Source organism: Sminthopsis crassicaudata, chromosome 2 (genome assembly GCF_048593235.1).
Source record: "Sminthopsis crassicaudata isolate SCR6 chromosome 2, ASM4859323v1, whole genome shotgun sequence".
NCBI lineage: Eukaryota > Metazoa > Chordata > Mammalia > Dasyuromorphia > Dasyuridae > Sminthopsis > Sminthopsis crassicaudata.
Window position 1 is genome coordinate 541,006,770 of NC_133618.1, and position 17,941 is coordinate 541,024,710.

Sequence of the window (17,941 nt, forward strand, 5' to 3'; positions counted from 1 at the left end):
CACTGTGTGGGTATATGTATCAAATACTGTAAGAGTGGTACAATCAAAATTGCTGTACCATTTTAGAGAAAGGAGAAATTGCTTCTGGGGAGGATGATCAAAGAATGCTTTAATGGAAGGAACATGTGAAATGGAGATTGAATGATGGATAGAAATTTGATAGATGGGGAGATGGTTTTTCTCATAAGGAAAAAGCATCTGAGCAAAGCAGGAAAGTATGTTCAGAGAATAAAGATTGGTCAAAGCTTAGAGTATGTAGAAGAATAGTAGGAGACTAGAAAGGTAGCTTGTGGGCCAGATCACAGACAGCCTTGACTGCCCGCTGAGGAGTATGTACTTTATTTCCTAGGCAATGGGGACCCATTGAAGATTTTTCAGGAGGGGAATGGCATGATCAAAATGGTGTGCAGGATGGATTGCAGGGAGGAGAGACTGGAGGCAAAGAAACCAGTTTTAGGCTATTGCAGTAGTTCAGGCATAAGGTAATAAAGGCCTGGACTAGGGCGGTGGTAGTATTGGTTAAAGGGTAAAGCATCCTGTGGCCACTTACGAAAGCTTTATCAAATTATCTAATCATATATCTCTTTCTTGTAGTGTGAACTTAATGTTACCGAAGATGCTTTGAAGGCTATAGCTAGATTGGCACTAGATAGGAAGACTGGTGCAAGAGGCCTTCGATCTATCATGGTAAGTTTGCGTTGCCTTACAAGAATTATATAGTTTCTGCTTTTCGATTGTCAAAAGAAAAAATGTGTATGTGTGTATGCATGCATATGTATATGCGTTTTACACAGAAGTCAATGCACACAAATATTCAGCACATCAAACAGATTTAGTTTAGAAAGAGATAATTCAGAGAGAGAGGGAAAGAGAAGGAATGCCTTTAGCTGTAAATATGTAAGTGAGATGCTTAAGGAGAGAAAACCTAGCTGAGTAACCTCCTACTGAGGTACATTTTTATGTGCTGAAAAAAAATGAGTTTGTCCATTGGATATTTTGATCATTCAGTGTTTATACATGAAGTGTAAGAATTTGTTAGAACTTTTTTCTATGTAATCTTTTTCTTATTCCCTTAGGAAAAGCTGTTACTAGAACCAATGTTTGAAGTACCAAATTCTGACATTGTATGTGTGGAAGTTGACAAAGAAGTTGTAGAAGGAAAGAAGGAACCAGGATACATAAGGTAATATAAATTATGCCAAAACAAATTGATTACTTGAAGCAAAGCCTTAGTGCAGGGGTTCTCAAACTATGGGCCCAAGGGCCAGATGCGGCCTGCTGAGGATGTTTATTCGGCCAGCTGGTTTATGGCAAATGGGCTGTGGGGCAGAGACAGTGTGAGTTTTTGTTTTTACTATAGTCCGGCTCTCCAACAGTATGAGGGACAGTGAGGAAAGTTTGAGGACCATTGCTTTACTGTGTACATAAATATAGCATTAAAATCTTTTGTTATTATTAATGCATGACCTAAAATGTAAGAATTTTTCTTAAAAATAATTTATTAAATGCAGTATTTATGAACCTGTAACAAAAGACTAAGATTTTATTTTTAACTTAAAAGAAAAAACAGATATAAAGGTTATATGTGAAATGTTTGTGTAGTGTATATGAATTGACAACAGTCTTTACCCTTATCGGAGAAATACTTCCACTTGTTTCCTATATAGTATATCCTGCTTTCTTCTGAGATCTGTTTCAATTTTCTCTTTTTCTTGCATTTTCAATTTTTCTTGTTTCCTCTGGCACCTGACCTACCTTCTTGCAAAACAATTATATTTCCACTATCTTGGGGGCTAGGTGAAATTTCCTTAAGTAACTGCCTTATCATTGTTCTTTATCACCAGACTTCTTGAAAGAATAGGCTATAATCGTTGGCTCTACTTTGTTACCACCCATTCATTCTCTAATTTCCCCAAAATGATTCATGTTACTGCAACAACTCTACTGAGACTGTCCTCTCAGAAGTCATCATTAATTTCTAATTGCTAATTCCAGCTTTTATCTCTGTTTTCAACAGTAATCAGTCTCTTCAGCCATTCTTTTCTCCTTTTACTTTCTAATGTTTTTTGACTTCAGGAAAACTGTACTGCAGTTTGACCTTTAGTTGCTCCTCAGTCTCCCTTGTTCTTCTTTCTCCTATCCCTCCTCATTCTGTCTTTGATTTTCTTTCTCCTCTCTCTTGGCATTGATATCCATCCTCATACTTTATAGTGCTATCTCAATACTAATACTACTAAGTATATTTCTCCTGAAACTCACCTTTCCAGTATCTTTACGGGATATATTTACCACATGAATGTTCCATTAGAACCTGCGATTCAATACATCAGCCTCTTAAGTGACCTCAAGTTGTTTCTCCTGCTGGCTTTGCTATGTCTGTTATATGATACCACTACTAGTCACCCAGACTGGAAACCAAAATGTGTTGGGTTTTTTATGTTTTTAGCCTTTTTCCTTATACTCAATATCTGATTAATCATCAGTCCTATTATTTCTACTTCTTTGATATTTTTCACATTCTTCTCTATTCTCACAACTTCCAGATTTTTTGTACTTAAGTTTACAAGAAGGGTAGCAGGAGACTTAATGCACATTTAAGGGAAAGCATTTAAAAAATGAAATGGAAGACAACAAAGTCATTAAAGAAAATAATATGGGAAAAGCAAACCAGACCAAGTCAAGTATACAGTCCGTCAACAAGTAATTTTTAAGGTGCAGGCACTGTGCTGAGTGTTGGAGATAAAAAGAAAAGGTCCACACAAAAAAATGCTGCCTCCTCTCAAGGAACACCTGATCTAATAGGAGAGGCAATATGCAAACAACTATACAAATAAAGATATATACAGAGACCATGCTGTAGGTAATCTACCACCTTTTTGATGGTATTGAGGGATTGGTTCCTTAAGATATATTAATATTGACAGATATACAAGAGGAAAACAAATGCATGCAAGAAATATTTGCCATTGTCATAAAGAATATCTAGTGTAGATTGCAAAGGAAAAAAGCTCTGTATAGTTAATGAAGGCCTCTGGATGCTTCTTTTATGGATTGCATGTAATGACTGAAGGAAACATTGCATAACCTCCTAAAGAGGTCTGTAATCAAAATTTCTATCTAGGATGTGCAGTTGGATGGACAACCCATAGGAGAGAGAGGGAAAAATGTGTATCTTGAACACATTTGTGTTCAATATCCATTGATTCATTCAATATCAATCTATCCACAATTGTGGATAGATGAAAAGCCCAGAAATGAATAGAAGAAAAAGAGCAATATGGGTTGCATTGGGGAATTTGAACAATAATTTTTAATGATTCCAAATTTCTTCATGAATCAAAGCCTTTCTTTTTTAGTATTTTTCTTGGGATATCATATAGCTACAAATCATGGAGTATAGTAGTATCCAAAGAATTAAAATTGTCAGGGTAGCTAGGTGGCACAGTGGATAGAGCACCAGCTTTGAAGTCAGGAAGACCTGAGTTCAAATGTGACTTCAGACACTTAACACTTCTTAGCTGTGTGGCCTTGGGCAAGTCACTTAACCCCAATTGCCTCAGCAAAAAAAAAAAAAAAAAAAAAAAAAAAAAGTTAAAAATCTTTGCTTACTCAAAGAACAATAGAAAGAGTTCTGGTGAGTTGTGAGTAGGCTGTAGTATATTGCCAAAAAGCAGCCTCAAACATATCAAGATATTTGATCAGAAAATGAGGTGGGCTGGCCACACAGAGTGGTAGAGCTAATAAACAAGTTGGATTCAGAGGACCTTTTATTTTAAAATCAAAGGGTTGGATTAGGTATTCTGTAAAGTTGCTTTCACCTCTTAAATCTGATACAGCAATGCCACGTAAGTAGAGCAAAAGATAATCTATATTCTTCATGGGTAGAGAGATCTAAAGAAAAAGCACTGGCACCTTGGGTGGATCCTTGTGAAGGACTTAAAGGTGGTTTATGGATTAGAGTTGCATAGGCTGAGGTGGCACAGCCTGGTTGACAATCTGCACTATTCATTCAACAAGCATTTTTAAGCAGTTTGTGTGTGGAAAGCAATGGAGAGATATAAAGACAAAAATGTCAGAATTTACTTACATTTTATTGGGTTGGAAGTTGGAGAGATGGAACATATACGTAGATAATACAAAATATACACAAAAATAAAGTGTTTTCTCAGGGAAGAGTATTACTATCTAAGGAGTTTAGGGCCTCTGTAGGAGAGGTTTTTTGAAGTCATCTCATGGTTCCAAGAGGCAGAAGTGAGGAGAGCCCATGCAAAGATCAAGAGTAGAGGAATAAAGGATTAAGTATGGGAATCTGTAAGTGGGCCAGTTTGTTTGTAATGAAGGGGGAATGGTGAAGTAATAAGGAATTAGTCTGGAAAAATAACTTGGAAGACAGACTAGGGAGGGCTTTAATTACCATATAAAAGAGTTTATACTCAGCAGCAAACACTTCTTGAATAAATTAACATTGCCAGACTCATGCTTTAGGGTAGCTCTTAAGCAGTTGTCTGGAAAATGGATTAGAAAGAATAACTAGAGCACAATTTGGAAACTCGTCTACTAGTTTCAGGCCAGAGATGAACATCAAAAATGAACATTTCAGTTTAGCATTCACTTGTTAAGAGTCTGGACTCATTAACCTAATGGAAGTTAAGTGGTGCCATAATATACTTAAGAATTTTGAAAGTGTTGGGAGCAATGTTTCATAAATTGTTAGTTGTTTTTTCAGCTACGAAACACTGACATACTGATTTGAATTTACTTTTATTTTCATTTAGAAAAAATACATAGACTTTTCAATTGTTTAAAAATGATTGCTTTTCATCATAGGGCTCCAACTAAAGATTCAAATGAAGAGGAGTATGACTCTGGAGTTGAAGAGGAAGGGTGGCCTCGGCAAGCAGATGCTGCAAACAGTTAAACACTGTTAAACCTTTATCCCATAGAAATTTCTCCCTTTTGTTTTAAGATCGTAACTGGCTTTACAGTCTGACATTAAAGGCATTGGATCTATCCTGGATATTATACATGGTCAGAAGCCTTTAGGATAAGAATCAGATCATGTATGTTATTGTAACATCACATTGATTTTATGCAGTGGACATTATGTGGACTTCCAGTGGCACAATGTTCAAAAATAAAATGTACATTTTTTGGTTCAGTTTTTAAAAATATGCTTTAACAAAATTCTGAAGTTATATTAAGCAATGCAGGTGTTGCCAGTAACTAATGAAATTACAATAATGTTACTCTACAAATGGGAAAATAAATTTCCTTAAACACTGAATATTGATATCCCATTAGTTCGACTTTTTTCATCCACATTTGTTTCCTAAAGAGATCAGATTTTTATTCACATTTGAAATAGAAAAATACACCAATGGTCACATTAGTAATGGAAAAGTGTCCAAGATTATTTTGATTTTATGTTCTTAGGCTGCTTTGTTAATTCATGACACCAATATAAAATGCAATTTGCTTATTGGCCAGTCTAATTTATTGGCCATTTGAGTTGCACTTCAGTGCAGTGGAAAAGCAGATGGAATTGGAATCTCAGTAAATTTCTCACAGGAAAAACAAATGAGGAATATAGCATGTAGGTATATTTAAAATTTAAGTAAAATACTTTTAATATTGTGCAGTTACCTAAAAGCAAGTGTGCATCAGTTTTTTGGTGCTGGATATTTGTCCAACCTCCTATTTCTTTATAAAATTATAACAGCAAAGAAAATTTTTTCTATAATCAGTAGTGAATTTGTTAATACAAAAATGACTTCTAAATTATTTGCTCTCATTTGTTGTACATCTTTTTCTTGGTCATCATTAATTTGGACTTACAGCAAAACAAAGAGGAACAAAACTGAAACTCTTGGAGGATTTTTTTAAAAATGGTCCTTTAGTAGAAAAATAAGGAAAATAGTAAAGGATTTTCCACTTAAAAAAATTTTTTTTTAAATAACAAAATCTTCAGATACCTTTTCAGTTTTTTTCTTTCCTGCAAAAAGGTTGCAGATTGTTATTCATCTAGTTCAACTTTTTAAAAAATTCAATTTAATACTGATTTAAACATTTATTTTCAACTTTAGCCTGCTTACTAAAAATGAGGATTTTCCTCATGCACTGTCAGGAAGAAAAAAACATTAAGCCCTTAACAAGTTTAATTACAAGTCCTGAAGAGGACTTAATTAAGGCTTTACATGACTTAGATAATAGGAGAGTTGTGAAATATTTATCTATGAATGGGATAGGTACAGAGATGCACATTCACCAAGTCAGGTTTATGTAGCAACGAGCAGGAACAAGAATCCTACTTAGTCTCCCCAGTAATGGCTAAAGTTACTTTCAGGAAGCCCTTGATACTGTGGTGTAACTTCATTCATTACTTTCCTTTTATTGTATACTATTCCTTTTTGTAGTGTGGGGAAAATCGAAGTAGATTTTAATTCTTTTGAGGATAATTAATCCTCCAGAAATGGACTGGGAGACAATAAGTGACAACAGAAAACAACTTTCATTTCGTTTTGGAAGTTGTTTATAACATTGTGATCGATGTTTTTAAATCAAACACACATGCAGTGTAACTACAATTTGTACCTTGAAACTTTGTTTTGGCATTTGAATAAAACGAAGCTATTAATGAACGTTATCTTGTCCTCCGTAAAATAAAGCAGCCAGCACCCACGAGCACCCCACGGGGTGGGTGTAGGGGAGAGATGGGCCCCAGGAGGGAACAGCCCAGGATTTAAAAGTCTGGGGTACTTTAAAGAAATATGGACGTTCTTTTACTGCCCAACCAATCGGGGCCTCGAGGCATTCACTGGAAACTCCTGCCGTGGACAGTTCGCCTTCGGAAGCTTCTCTTTTCTTCTGCAGTCTCCGGCCGGAGGATGAACTCCCCAGCACCTGAGGCGAAAGGACAGCGTTTGTGGGGTGGGGCCAAGCGAAAACAGGCTCTTTCTTATTGGCGCTCAGGCTCTAGAGGGTGGAGTTTTAGGTTGACGTCATATCCTGAAGAGTCTCCCTAGGAACCTCCCGGAGCCGTCTCGGAGGCTGCTTCCGGGCCCGATTGGGCGGTAGGACTAACGCTTCCATGGCTCTGCCGCCTTTCCCCGGCCGCTTCGCCCCCGTCTGCCCGGTCCCACCGCCGCCACCCCCTCCTCCCCCTCCCGCTCCGTTCCGATGTCTTCCTTTTGGGCCGCCTCCCCCTCCCCAAGCCTTTCCGCCTCCACCGCTACCTCCGCGGCTGGGCCCCTTCCTGGGGACCCCAGGCCCTAATGCGGGCCCCTTCCTACCACCCCCGATCCCGCCGCCCCCGATCCCGCCACCGCCGCCTCCACCCCAGTGTAGGCCTTTTCCGGGGCTCGAGGGTGGGGAACGGCTCCCGCCACCCTCCCCAACACCTCCGTGGGCCCAGCGTTGGCCGGAGGCCCCGCCGCCCGACGGGCTCGGGGACACGGCCCTCCAGCGCCAACGGGACCGCCAGTGGCTGGAGGCCGTCTTCGCAGCCCCACGGCGTGCAAACGGCCCGCCGGCTTCCGGGGCGGTGGCGGCGGCCGCCCCGCCGGGGCCCAGCCTCGGAGAGCTCCGGGGCCGGCTGCGCGGGGCCCTGCGTTTGGTGAGCCGGCTGCGCGGCCTGTGCCGGGCCCTGCGAGAAGCCGAGGCCGACGGCGAGGCCTGGGGACGGCTACACCAACAGGCGGCCCCGCTGCGGGAGCAGCTGCGCGGGGACCTGGAGCTCCTGAAGCAGCCCGCCTACGTGGGCGCGGCGCGGAGGAAGCTGGAGCGCGTCCGGCGGCGGCGTCAGCGGCTCCGGGAGAGGGCCCGCGAGCGCGAGGCCGAGCGCGAAGCGGCCCAGGCCCGGGCGGCCGAGCGCGAGGAGGAGATCGACCGCTGGAGGAACAAGTGTGTGCAGGAGGTGGAGGAGAAGGCCCGGGTAAGGCTGGACCACGTCGAGGGCCCGCCCCCGGAGCCTGGGATTCCATCTTCTGGGCCCCAGCCCGACTGCCCTTTTAGAATAAATATTAGAAACAGCTCCACATGCAGCGCAAGATCTAGAGTCGTGTCCTCATCTCTGCAGCATATTATTATTAACATCTAAATAGCTTCCCACGTGCCAGGCGCATTTGTTCTGATCTCATTTGATTTGATTTATCAAATTTGATCCTCAAAATAATCTATTATTGTCCCCATTTTTCAGAAGAAGAAACTGAGGCAGACAACTTGAGTGACTTGCTCAGAATCCCACAGCTAGTAAATAAATGTCTTGAGTCTGGATTTGAGCGCGGACCTTCCCAACTCCAGGCCGGTGCTCCGTCTGCTGCCCAGCCGAGCTTCCTGCACTCCATTTCTTAGTGTTCCTATGCTCCCCGGGTGCCTGGGCACCGGCCACTGGCTGCTCTTCAAACATTTCTGTGCAGTCCCTTCTTCCCACCATCGCCCAGGCAAAAGGCCTAAGCCCTCAGTGCCACGAATTCAAAAGAAGATAAACCCAGAGCTGGAAGGGACCTTAGAATCCTCTTACCCTCATTTCCCGTTGGGCCAGGGCAGACAACGCAAACGTGTATAAGTAGACACAAGACATGCAATATAAATTCAAAGGGTGTATGTGGTGCTAATTGATAATCGGTGTCTTCTCCCACTAGTCCAAAGAGTTATTATCTATGCTATTTCAGGTTCTGTTTTACTAAATGGAGAAAATGTGGGGCAAGAAGATTCTTTTGCTACCTTTAAAGTTATACTTTTGTAGGCAACTACTTTACTATAGATGGGCTTTGAAGATAGAGCTTGATAATCTGTGTTTTCCCACCAGGAACAAGAACTCAAAGTTGCTGCTGATGGAGTTCTATCAGAAGTGAGGAAGAAGCAAGCAGATACCAAAAGAATGGTAGATATTCTTCGAGCCTTAGAGAAGCTGAGGAAACTGAGAAAAGAGGCTGCAGCTAGGAAAGGTAACCTGTAATGTCTCCATCCAGGCGGGGCTGGGGCCAACTGGCTCCCCAAGTCAGAGGACTTAGATTTTCTGTGAAAATATTTACACTGCAAATCAACAAATTCTGCACCCCGGCCTTTGATTTGTTGTTGTGTTAATTGGACTTAAGAAAATGATGGGGAAGATTTAAATAATCTCCAGTCTGATAACCCTTTCACTTCCTGTTGCATAAATTATGTTAGTTCTTTATCTAGGATCTAATATAAGATCCTCTGGGGACAGCATTTTAAATCCTTTAGTGCTAGCTCCATTCTACCTTTCTAACTATTATCTATTACTCCTAAGCCAGACTTACCGTTTTTCCCCTCTTTTTTTCTTACCTTTTCTTACCTAACCTTAATCACTGATTGGGTGTTGCCTCAGTCAGACTGAGACTTGGTAAGAGCCTTAGCTTTAAAAGACCAGGGTCTGACCAGGGCCATTTCCTGTCCTGTTCTGTATCTGGCCACTGGCCTGCGGTGCTTCCGGAGGAGAGGGTGAAGTTGGTGGCTTTGCCAAGCCCTCCCTCACTTAAATCCAATTCACTTGCATAGCCTGACTTCACTTCCCTGCTGTCCTGGGCTTCTGGGACTGAGGAATAAACAACCGACACCTTTGCAAAGATTGTTCCCCGAGCATCTACATCTCCCCCAATGTCTTATGTGTGGCCTTTCTTGAGTCCAGAGGTTTTGCAAGTGCATTCTTCCTTCCTGCCCCCCAAATTAAGTTGCCTTGTAATTTATATTGCATATATTTTGGGTCTACTTGTGTGTTATCTGTCCCTGAGGACAAGAACTATTTTTCTGGCTTTATAACACCCATACTGATGGTGTTCTGGCCCCTGGCAACTGCTCATTAGTTAACTGCTGAGTGGTTTGGTTCACTAAGAAATGATGTGTTGGAGGTAGATAAGAACTGAGTCCAACGTGGCTCCGACGTTTGTTCGATATGTCTCAGGTCTTTTCTGTAAAACAGACTTCACAGAGTTATTGGGAGAACAGCTAGGGACTGTTTAATGCTGAACCTGGAGTCAGGAAGCCCTCAGTTTAAATCTCACCTCAAATACTTATCAGTTGTGGGACTCTTGGCAAGTTGTTTTTTCATTCTTTGCCATCATTTCCTCATCTGTAAAATGTAAAAAAAAAAAAGGGGGTTGTGATGAGGATTAAGGGGCATGATTGTAAAGCATTTAGCACATTTGCTAAGTACTTTGTACTTAGTTAAGAATTATCTAAATATTTTGTTGTTGAATTGTTTTGTTGGGTCTGACTCTTCATGACCCCATTTGGGATTTTTTTGACAGACACTGGAGTGTTTTGTCATTTCTTTCTCTTTTGTCTGAATTGACAGATGATGAAACTGAAGCAAACAGGATTAAGTGATCACACGGCTAGTAACTGAGGCTGAATTTGAATTCATGAAGATGAGTCTTTCTGACCCAGTGCTCTATCCATAACACAGCTAGCTTGTCTATATAAATGTTAGCTGTTATTATTATACCTTAAATCATATATAAATTGCTTTTATTACTGTGATTAAGAATCTGAACACCTGAGTTCTGATTCCGAATGTCCCACTAACCAACTAGTAATGTGATTCTGGACATATTACTTAGTAGACACCACATTGTCCTTAATTAAGCTCAGAAAGAGTTAACTAACCTGAAGTCACACAGTTAATCGAGATTCATTCCCAAATCTCTCCAGCCTCTCACACTCTAACAATTATAATATATGTAATGTAGAAAGAATTAATCCCAGATGAAGCCTTGCATGAAAATGAAAATTATAAAACAACAGATTAGTAGTTTAAAATGAATACAAATAGGTTTATAAAAGTTTGGGCGGGGGGGGGGGGGGAGGCAGGATGCTGTGTGTGTCCCTTATAACCACCTATCTAGGATGTAAACCCATTTAGGCTCTAATTCCCTATCTCTTCTGAAGATAGACATGATTACAACCTTCAGGTGGTCTTGGTGAAAAGCCCAGCAGTTTTCATTGTCTTCTCATAGAACAAAAATTTAGAGTTGAAATAAGTATGGTTTTTTTTTTGTGTGGGTTAAGTGACTTGCCCAGGGTCACACAGCCAGGAAGTGTCTGAGGTCAGATTTGAACTAAGGTCCTCCTGACCTCAGAGCTGGTGCTCTATCCACTGCGCCACCTAGCTGCCTCTTGAAATAAATGTTAAAGATCATGAAATCTTGCTTCTTCATTATCCTAGCTCTAGAGTTAGATTTAGAATTCCCTATGTCTCATGTAGTCTAATGTGTACTTTTTGGTATATATAATTTACTTTAAGAGCAATTTTTTTAGTTCTCAGACACTTACACTTCCTAGCTGTGTGACCCTGGGCAAGTCACTTAACCCCAGCCTCCCCCCCAAAAAAAATCTCTGTTAAAAATTATGGTTTCTTTTGTGATTTTTCTCTGAATGCCATCAGTCTTCTCCACAATGTTTGTTTTGTACCACATTTAGGTGGCAAGAACTTTGAGGGATGGTATAGTTAAACTGTAAACATTTTCATATTGTAGCTGGGATCTTACAGTGATTTTTAAGTCATGGGTTTTTCTTCTTAGATCATCTGATCTTAAACACAGATATCTAAATTGTTCTTTGGCACTTTCTTTGTAGGTGTTTGTCCTCCTGCCTCAGCAGATGAAGCTTTTGAACATCATGTAGAGAGACTGAGAAAATTAATCAAAAAACGCACAGAACTGTATGAAGCTGAAGAAAGGGCCCTGCGAGTTATGTTGGAAGGAGAACAAGAGGAAGAAAGAAAAAGAGAATTAGAAAGGAAACAGAAAAAAGAAAAAGAGAAGATCTTACATCAAAAAAAAGAAATTAATTCCAAATTATTTGGGGATCCAGGTATGCTCTGTGACCGTAAAGGAAATGGGTGGAATTCAAAGGTCTCAGGAGACTAATTGAAACAGTATTTTAGCAATTATAAATTAAAAAACCAAAACTATTCTGAACAGGTTCCACCTGATTGCCAAAAGGGATCTAGGACATAAAAAAAGATGAAGAAATTTGATAGTGCATAATCTGAAATTGAGTTTAAAAGCTGGTAGAAAGCTATTTGTTTCTGCAGGTTCTTAAATAATAAGAATTAGAATGAGATGATTAACCATACAAGAATCTGTTACATCATTACAGTAATACACTTAAGTACTTTACTAAACAGGTTTATAAATTAAGGTGAAAATAAGAAATACTGGGGCAGCTAGGTGGCGCAGTGGATACAGCACCAGCCTTGAATTCAGGAGGACTCGAGTTCAAATCTGGTCTCAGACACTTAACATTTCCTAGCTGTGTAACCCTAGGCAAGTCATTTAACCCCAGCCTCCCCCCCCAAAAAAAATAATAAGAAGAAATACTAAGTTGTAGTTCTGTGTGGCTTTTCTTTTTCAGATGAATTTCCACTTAGTCATCTCCTACAGCCCTTTAGACAGTATTATCTACAAGCAGAACATTCCTTACCAGCTCTCATTCAGATAAGGTAAGAGTATTAGTTATTTGTAATCATGATAAATTCCCTTTTCATTAAATAAATAAATTGCTAATGTGAAAGTAGAATTGTTAATTTGTCAAGTAAGGCTTAAGTGCTAAGAAAGGACTTGAAAGATAATATGGTCCAATTTTTTAATTATATATAGGTAACAAAATAGGTCCAGTGGGGTTTAATTGACTCTTCTTGAGCCACATAGGTAGTTAGTGGCAAAGCCTGCTCTAGAATCCTGGGTCTTCTGACTTTGATCACAGGTGTTCAGAGGTGGAAGGTATCCTACAAGCCATCTGATAGAACCTATTTCTGAACAGGAATCCCCTGTGTAATATATGTGACAAGAGACCATCTAACTTCCACTCAGAGACTTCCAGTAAAGGGAAACCCATCACCCAAAAGCAGCCCATTCCACTTTTGGACAACTCTATGTTAAGAAGTTTTTTGTTGGTTTTTTTTTTATGTTTTTTTTTATGTTGTTTTTTGTTGTTGTTTTTTTTTTTGACACCGAGCCAGATCTGCCTCTGTGATTTCTGTCTGGTGCTTCAAGCCCTGCCTTCTGGAAATAAAAATTTTAAAAAATCTACTCCCCCTTTCACATGTGGGCTTGTAAAATAGTAGATGACCATTGCCATTTTTCTCCATCCACATTCCCAGCATCTTTTCTTCTTTAAATTAGACAACCTTTGTTTCTTCAGTCCATCTTGTGGCATGGTGGTCTCTGACCTGACTCTGAATGTATTCCAGCTTATCCCTGTAATTAAAATGTGGTGCCTCTATACTAGTTCTGGTCGAATAAAGAACCATGACCTTATTTGGGCACTTGTTCTTGTAACTGGGGTCTTGGATTACATTTGCTAAAAAAAAAAAAAAAGGAAAGTTATTCTTTCTTTTCATCATGCTGATCCTCAGATGATACATATCTGAAGCATCGTTTTTCCAATTCTTCATGCTCATGCAGAATAAACTTGCCAAAACAAGAGGTAGGATTCTTTGTGGGACTGATGATAATAATCTTGCAAAATCTGTTCTGAATTTAGGTCTTTGTTTGAAACTTAAGACCTGAAAGCAGTTTTACTCTGTCCTCTCTGTGTGATCTCAGACAAATCACTGAATCCATTTTCCTCATCCCTGAAATGAGTTTCCATTGTGACATGCAGGACAGGATCCTTTAGGCAGGTCTCTGCTGATTCTATTATTTTCTATTATTGCCCCACATAACTGAGGGCAAGTCATTTAGCCTTCCTGGGTCACAGGGTTTTGATCTATAAAATGATGGAGTTGGATTGTAGATAACATTCAGAGATATTTTCCATTCCTTATGTTTTGTGATTCTCTAAGAAAATAGTGTTTCTCATACTAGGGAGAGTTATCTACTTTATTCTGGTGAAGGACAAAAAAAATTTATGTTGTATACAATTCTGAATCTTCAGTAATAACTTCCCATATTTTAGTCAGGAGTTTAATCAATTAATAGCATTTATAAATGAAAAATAATGAATAAAAAATGTTTTCCTCTTTGTTTACATTTAAAAAACTTAGTCTTTTACATTTTAGTACAATATAGGTTCTATAATATTGTAACAAAAATATATTAAAATAAATTGAAGCAAACTTTTGTTCTGAACTGTTCGACTAAAGGCATGAATGGGATCAATATTTGGTACCAGCCGATCATCCTGATGCAACCTCGGTCCCTCAAGGATGGATCATTCCTACTCTCCCCAGCAGTGACACCTGGGCATCCGCACTCAGACTAAATCAATGAAGACGATCTCAGGAACACTCTTGTGTCTCTCTTCAAACTAAGTCAGGGCAGAACCTCTGCTCTCTTTGGCAACACTGAGTGAAAGTTATATTTTCATGATGCAGATTTTTGTGCTATAGGAACCTTTTGAATCAATAAATTAATACTGTTCTTCAGGAAAGGATAAAGGGCAAGAAGGAAGAGATGTAAATTGTGCTCTTACTGTATAGAATGTCTTTTGTTGTTGCACTTTTAAACTTAATTTGCCCTTATTTTGAGGGGGTTGGTCAAATGTAACTTCTCTTTATGCAATATGTATGAGTATGTTTATATGTACAAACAAAAAATCCAGGTGTGCTTTGTTAGACGTTCCTCAAAGATCAGGGGGGGAAAACCAGCTGATCTTTCCTGAAAATGGGGGGTTCTGAGTGAGTGTGAAATCTCTCATTCTCTTCATCTAAAGTTATAAGTCCTAGGTTGGTACTTTCTTTATAAAGCAAAAATGACACAATCTTAGCTGGAATGAAGACTGCATATTTAAAAACAGATCAAAGTCCTGGTGAGAACAATCCTTAAGTCTCCTCCTTGCCAGCTCTTCCCCAACTATAATTTTGTAACTTCATTATCAATGAATACTACTTGTATTCAAATAAGAGAAAACATATTGGTGCTTCTCAGCTAGTTCCAGCCGGGGACAGGTCACCTATGTCTTTTGTATATTGGATCTTTTCACCTGGGCTTTGTTCTTCAGGGAACTTGAACAAGGTATTGAATACCTCTTTGTACAGATTGTATGGATCTGCCTTAATTGTAGAGTCATGCCTCTTTTGCAAATTGAAAGAACTAATGTAAATACATTTCAATATAGAGATTGCAAGGTTCAGCATCTTCATCGATAAAGATACTAGTTTGCTCCTGGGCACAGACTTCCTAACCTAAAAATGTTATACATTGGAGGAAATATACAACTATATTATAAAGTAGATCTTACATTGTTTACTTTTTGCTAGCTCATCAATTATAGGTGAGACATCTATTGAAATGTTGCTTATGTTCCATAGAGAACTGTTAAGGCAGCTCTATATATGGAATAGGCTGAGAGGACAGATTTTCAGAGTAAAATTTGTTTTTATCAATGAAATGTTTTTCTTCAGATATTCAGTACTGTAAAATGAGAGTTTACACATGCTTTATGCCAGATGGTCTAAAATTAATTTATATTTTTATAAAGCCAAATAAACATCATTCTATTTTTTAAATTAAGACTTTTCTCAGTTTTTTGAAATACAAAATTGATTGTACAAAATACATAGTTCCCAGTGCAAAAGATATCTAAATTTATTTTCAAATTGTAAAAGCAACAATTACGTTCAAAAAAATTGGTCCTTCTGGATGAAATCTTTCTCTATCCTTTGACAAGTGAAATAGAACCATTTCTACATTTTACTTCTCTTAATTCAACAAATATTTGTAAGAATATGCCAGTAGGACACAAGTTCTGGCAGGGTCAACCAAACAGTTTGAGTATGAGCTATATGACAGGCTTCATATCTGTCATTCAAGGAAAGTTATATTTTAGAAATATTTGTCACCAGATTAGCTGCAGGATGATGAAAACTTAACAATGACAGAAAATTGGAGACAAGATAAATGGTAGAAGAATTGTAATTTTTATCAATGGAGGCAGTGTCTCTGTATGTATCTTTGACCTATAAAATATGAAGTTTTAAGAGCACTATATTAGGCACTGGGAGGAATAAAAGTTAAGACAAACTTCTTAAGCTCTTTTGTTGAGCTTAATCTGATAGGATAATGACACAGAACCAGTCACTGTATCGGGCGATGGCAAACTGTGGCCTGAGAGCCAAAAACAGCTCTATGTTAGGCTTTTTTGTAAGGTCAGTCAGTGAGTTAAGTATGGTTTTCTCATTTTTCTAAAAACAGAGGGCTGCCTGATATATCAAATATATCTTTTTGCTGAGATGATGAGGTTAAGTGACTTGGCTCAGGGTCACACAGCTAGAAAGTGTTAATTAAGTGTCAGATCACATTTGAACTCAGGTCCTCCTGACTTCAGGGCTGGTGCTCTATCTGCTGCGCCACCTAGCTGCCTCCTATCTGCTATATTTTTGCCAATGCCTGCTTTATATGATGAATACAATAGGATCATAGATCTTTTGTTGGAAGGAACTTCAAAGGCTGTTTAATGCAACCCATTTTACAGATGAGGGTACAGACTTTGGGAAGACTCAGTGATGATCAGATGATCAGGGTGACAGCTAATAGTATTGAAAAACTTGAACCCAAGTTCTCTGATTCCAGAGTTGATACTTTGTTTTCCACTCCTCCATGCTGTCTTCTAGGGTAAAAAACCAATGTGAAGTTTGAGATAGAGAAGGGTTACCCATGGGAAATGTTAAGAAAGACTACAAAGATATCAAAGAAGTGACAATTGAGTTGGGTTTTAAAGGATAAAAAATTTAATAGGTAAAGAGGAAAGGAAGATGTTTTGAGCCTAGAGAATCGTGAAATAAGATAAGGAGGAAATCATGTTTGTTGTGTCTAGAACTTTTCAGAACAACCTTAGGGGATATATAATTAATTTCTCCTTTATTACGCCACATCAAACTCATAGTCCATAATGCCTACAAATTGAAACTGGGTTCTTTTGAACTTAATTAGCTTTATAGACAGTTGATTTGTCCAATGCCATATTGTAAAGTATCTCTACATCAAGGTTATTTTATAAGGGGGTTTTTCTCACTATAGAAAGAACATCTGAGTTGGAACAGCCTATTTTAGGCACAGTAATCCAGTACAGAGGTTTATGGAAGACTAAATAGTAGAATTTGATTACATAAATACAGCATCAGGGGATATTCAACCTAGTAACTAGGGTTATGTGAGAGGATTTGCAACTATAAACCTAAACCAGTAGGTATGATCCCTGCAATCTAAAGCCATTCTCCTTGCTGAGCGCACGTCACTGCTTCGGCATGTAAGAACACAAAGGAGATCAACGTGTCATGGCCATCTGGGCAGCCCTACTGCTCTGTCCACTCCTAGGGAAAGAAGGAAGCTACTCTACATCCTAGCAAGGTAAGCCCCAAAGTAGATACGGAATGTTGGCATTTGATGTGATCATAGAGAAATACTATTTTGGGCTTGTGTGTTTAAGGGAACAGGCAATGTAGTATAAGATTTTGAGGGAAGAATACCATAAATCATATACCTCTTCTTAATATATGTGTTCATAGACAGATATTTTAATTTAGCACTGATAACTTATTCTAGAATAATCAATAGCTGATATTAGGCTAACTTTAATTGTCCTCATGGTGATTTCCTAACTTGACCCAAGCTAACACCACCACATAGAATTTTTTCCCAAAACCCTAAATAAAAGTTCAGAACCAAACAAGTTATGGAGAGGCTTGCAGGAAGTAAAATGGATAATTCTTATTATATAAAATTAGTTTCTGAAAAAATTAAGCTAATTTAGTTTAAAATCAGAAAAGGATAAGGAAATTGGGGGGGAAAACCATTTGTCACAAGTTTCTCATTCAAAGTCTCATTTCTAAGATATTTCAAAAACTGAGCTAAATTTATAAGACTGAGTCATTCCTAAATTGATAAAATGGTCAAAGGATATGAATAGACAGTTTTAAGAGGAAAAAAGCTATCAGCCATATGAAGAAAAAAAAAAAACCACTAAATCACTAATCATT

At 38.8% G+C, this 17,941-nt stretch overlaps 3 protein-coding genes across 3 annotated transcripts in view; all 3 read left to right on the forward strand.

Annotated features, from left to right (window-relative positions):
* The window catches only part of CLPX (caseinolytic mitochondrial matrix peptidase chaperone subunit X), a 48,101-nt gene extending 41,463 nt beyond the window's left edge, over positions 1–6,638 (forward strand). The window contains exons 12-14 of the mRNA XM_074294818.1: positions 595–687; positions 1,077–1,183; positions 4,828–6,638. Of these exons, the coding sequence (XP_074150919.1) occupies positions 595–687; positions 1,077–1,183; positions 4,828–4,918 (291 nt within the window). The 3' untranslated portion in view covers positions 4,919–6,638. The remainder of the gene's footprint in view (positions 1–594; positions 688–1,076; positions 1,184–4,827) is intronic.
* Positions 6,639–7,076: 438 nt separating this feature from the next.
* On the forward strand, positions 7,077–15,469 carry PDCD7 (programmed cell death 7). Its single transcript, XM_074294820.1, has 5 exons — positions 7,077–7,930; positions 8,807–8,945; positions 11,596–11,832; positions 12,376–12,463; positions 14,108–15,469. The coding sequence occupies exons 1-5, from the start codon at positions 7,088–7,090 to the stop codon at positions 14,232–14,234; spliced, it is 1,434 nt and encodes a 477-aa protein (XP_074150921.1). The 5' UTR covers positions 7,077–7,087; the 3' UTR covers positions 14,235–15,469.
* A 126-nt stretch (positions 15,470–15,595) lies between these two features.
* The window catches only part of UBAP1L (ubiquitin associated protein 1 like), a 34,913-nt gene continuing 32,567 nt past the window's right edge, over positions 15,596–17,941 (forward strand). Inside the window, exon 1 of the mRNA XM_074294821.1 lies at positions 15,596–17,312. The gene's annotated coding sequence lies outside the window, so the exon portion shown is untranslated. The remainder of the gene's footprint in view (positions 17,313–17,941) is intronic.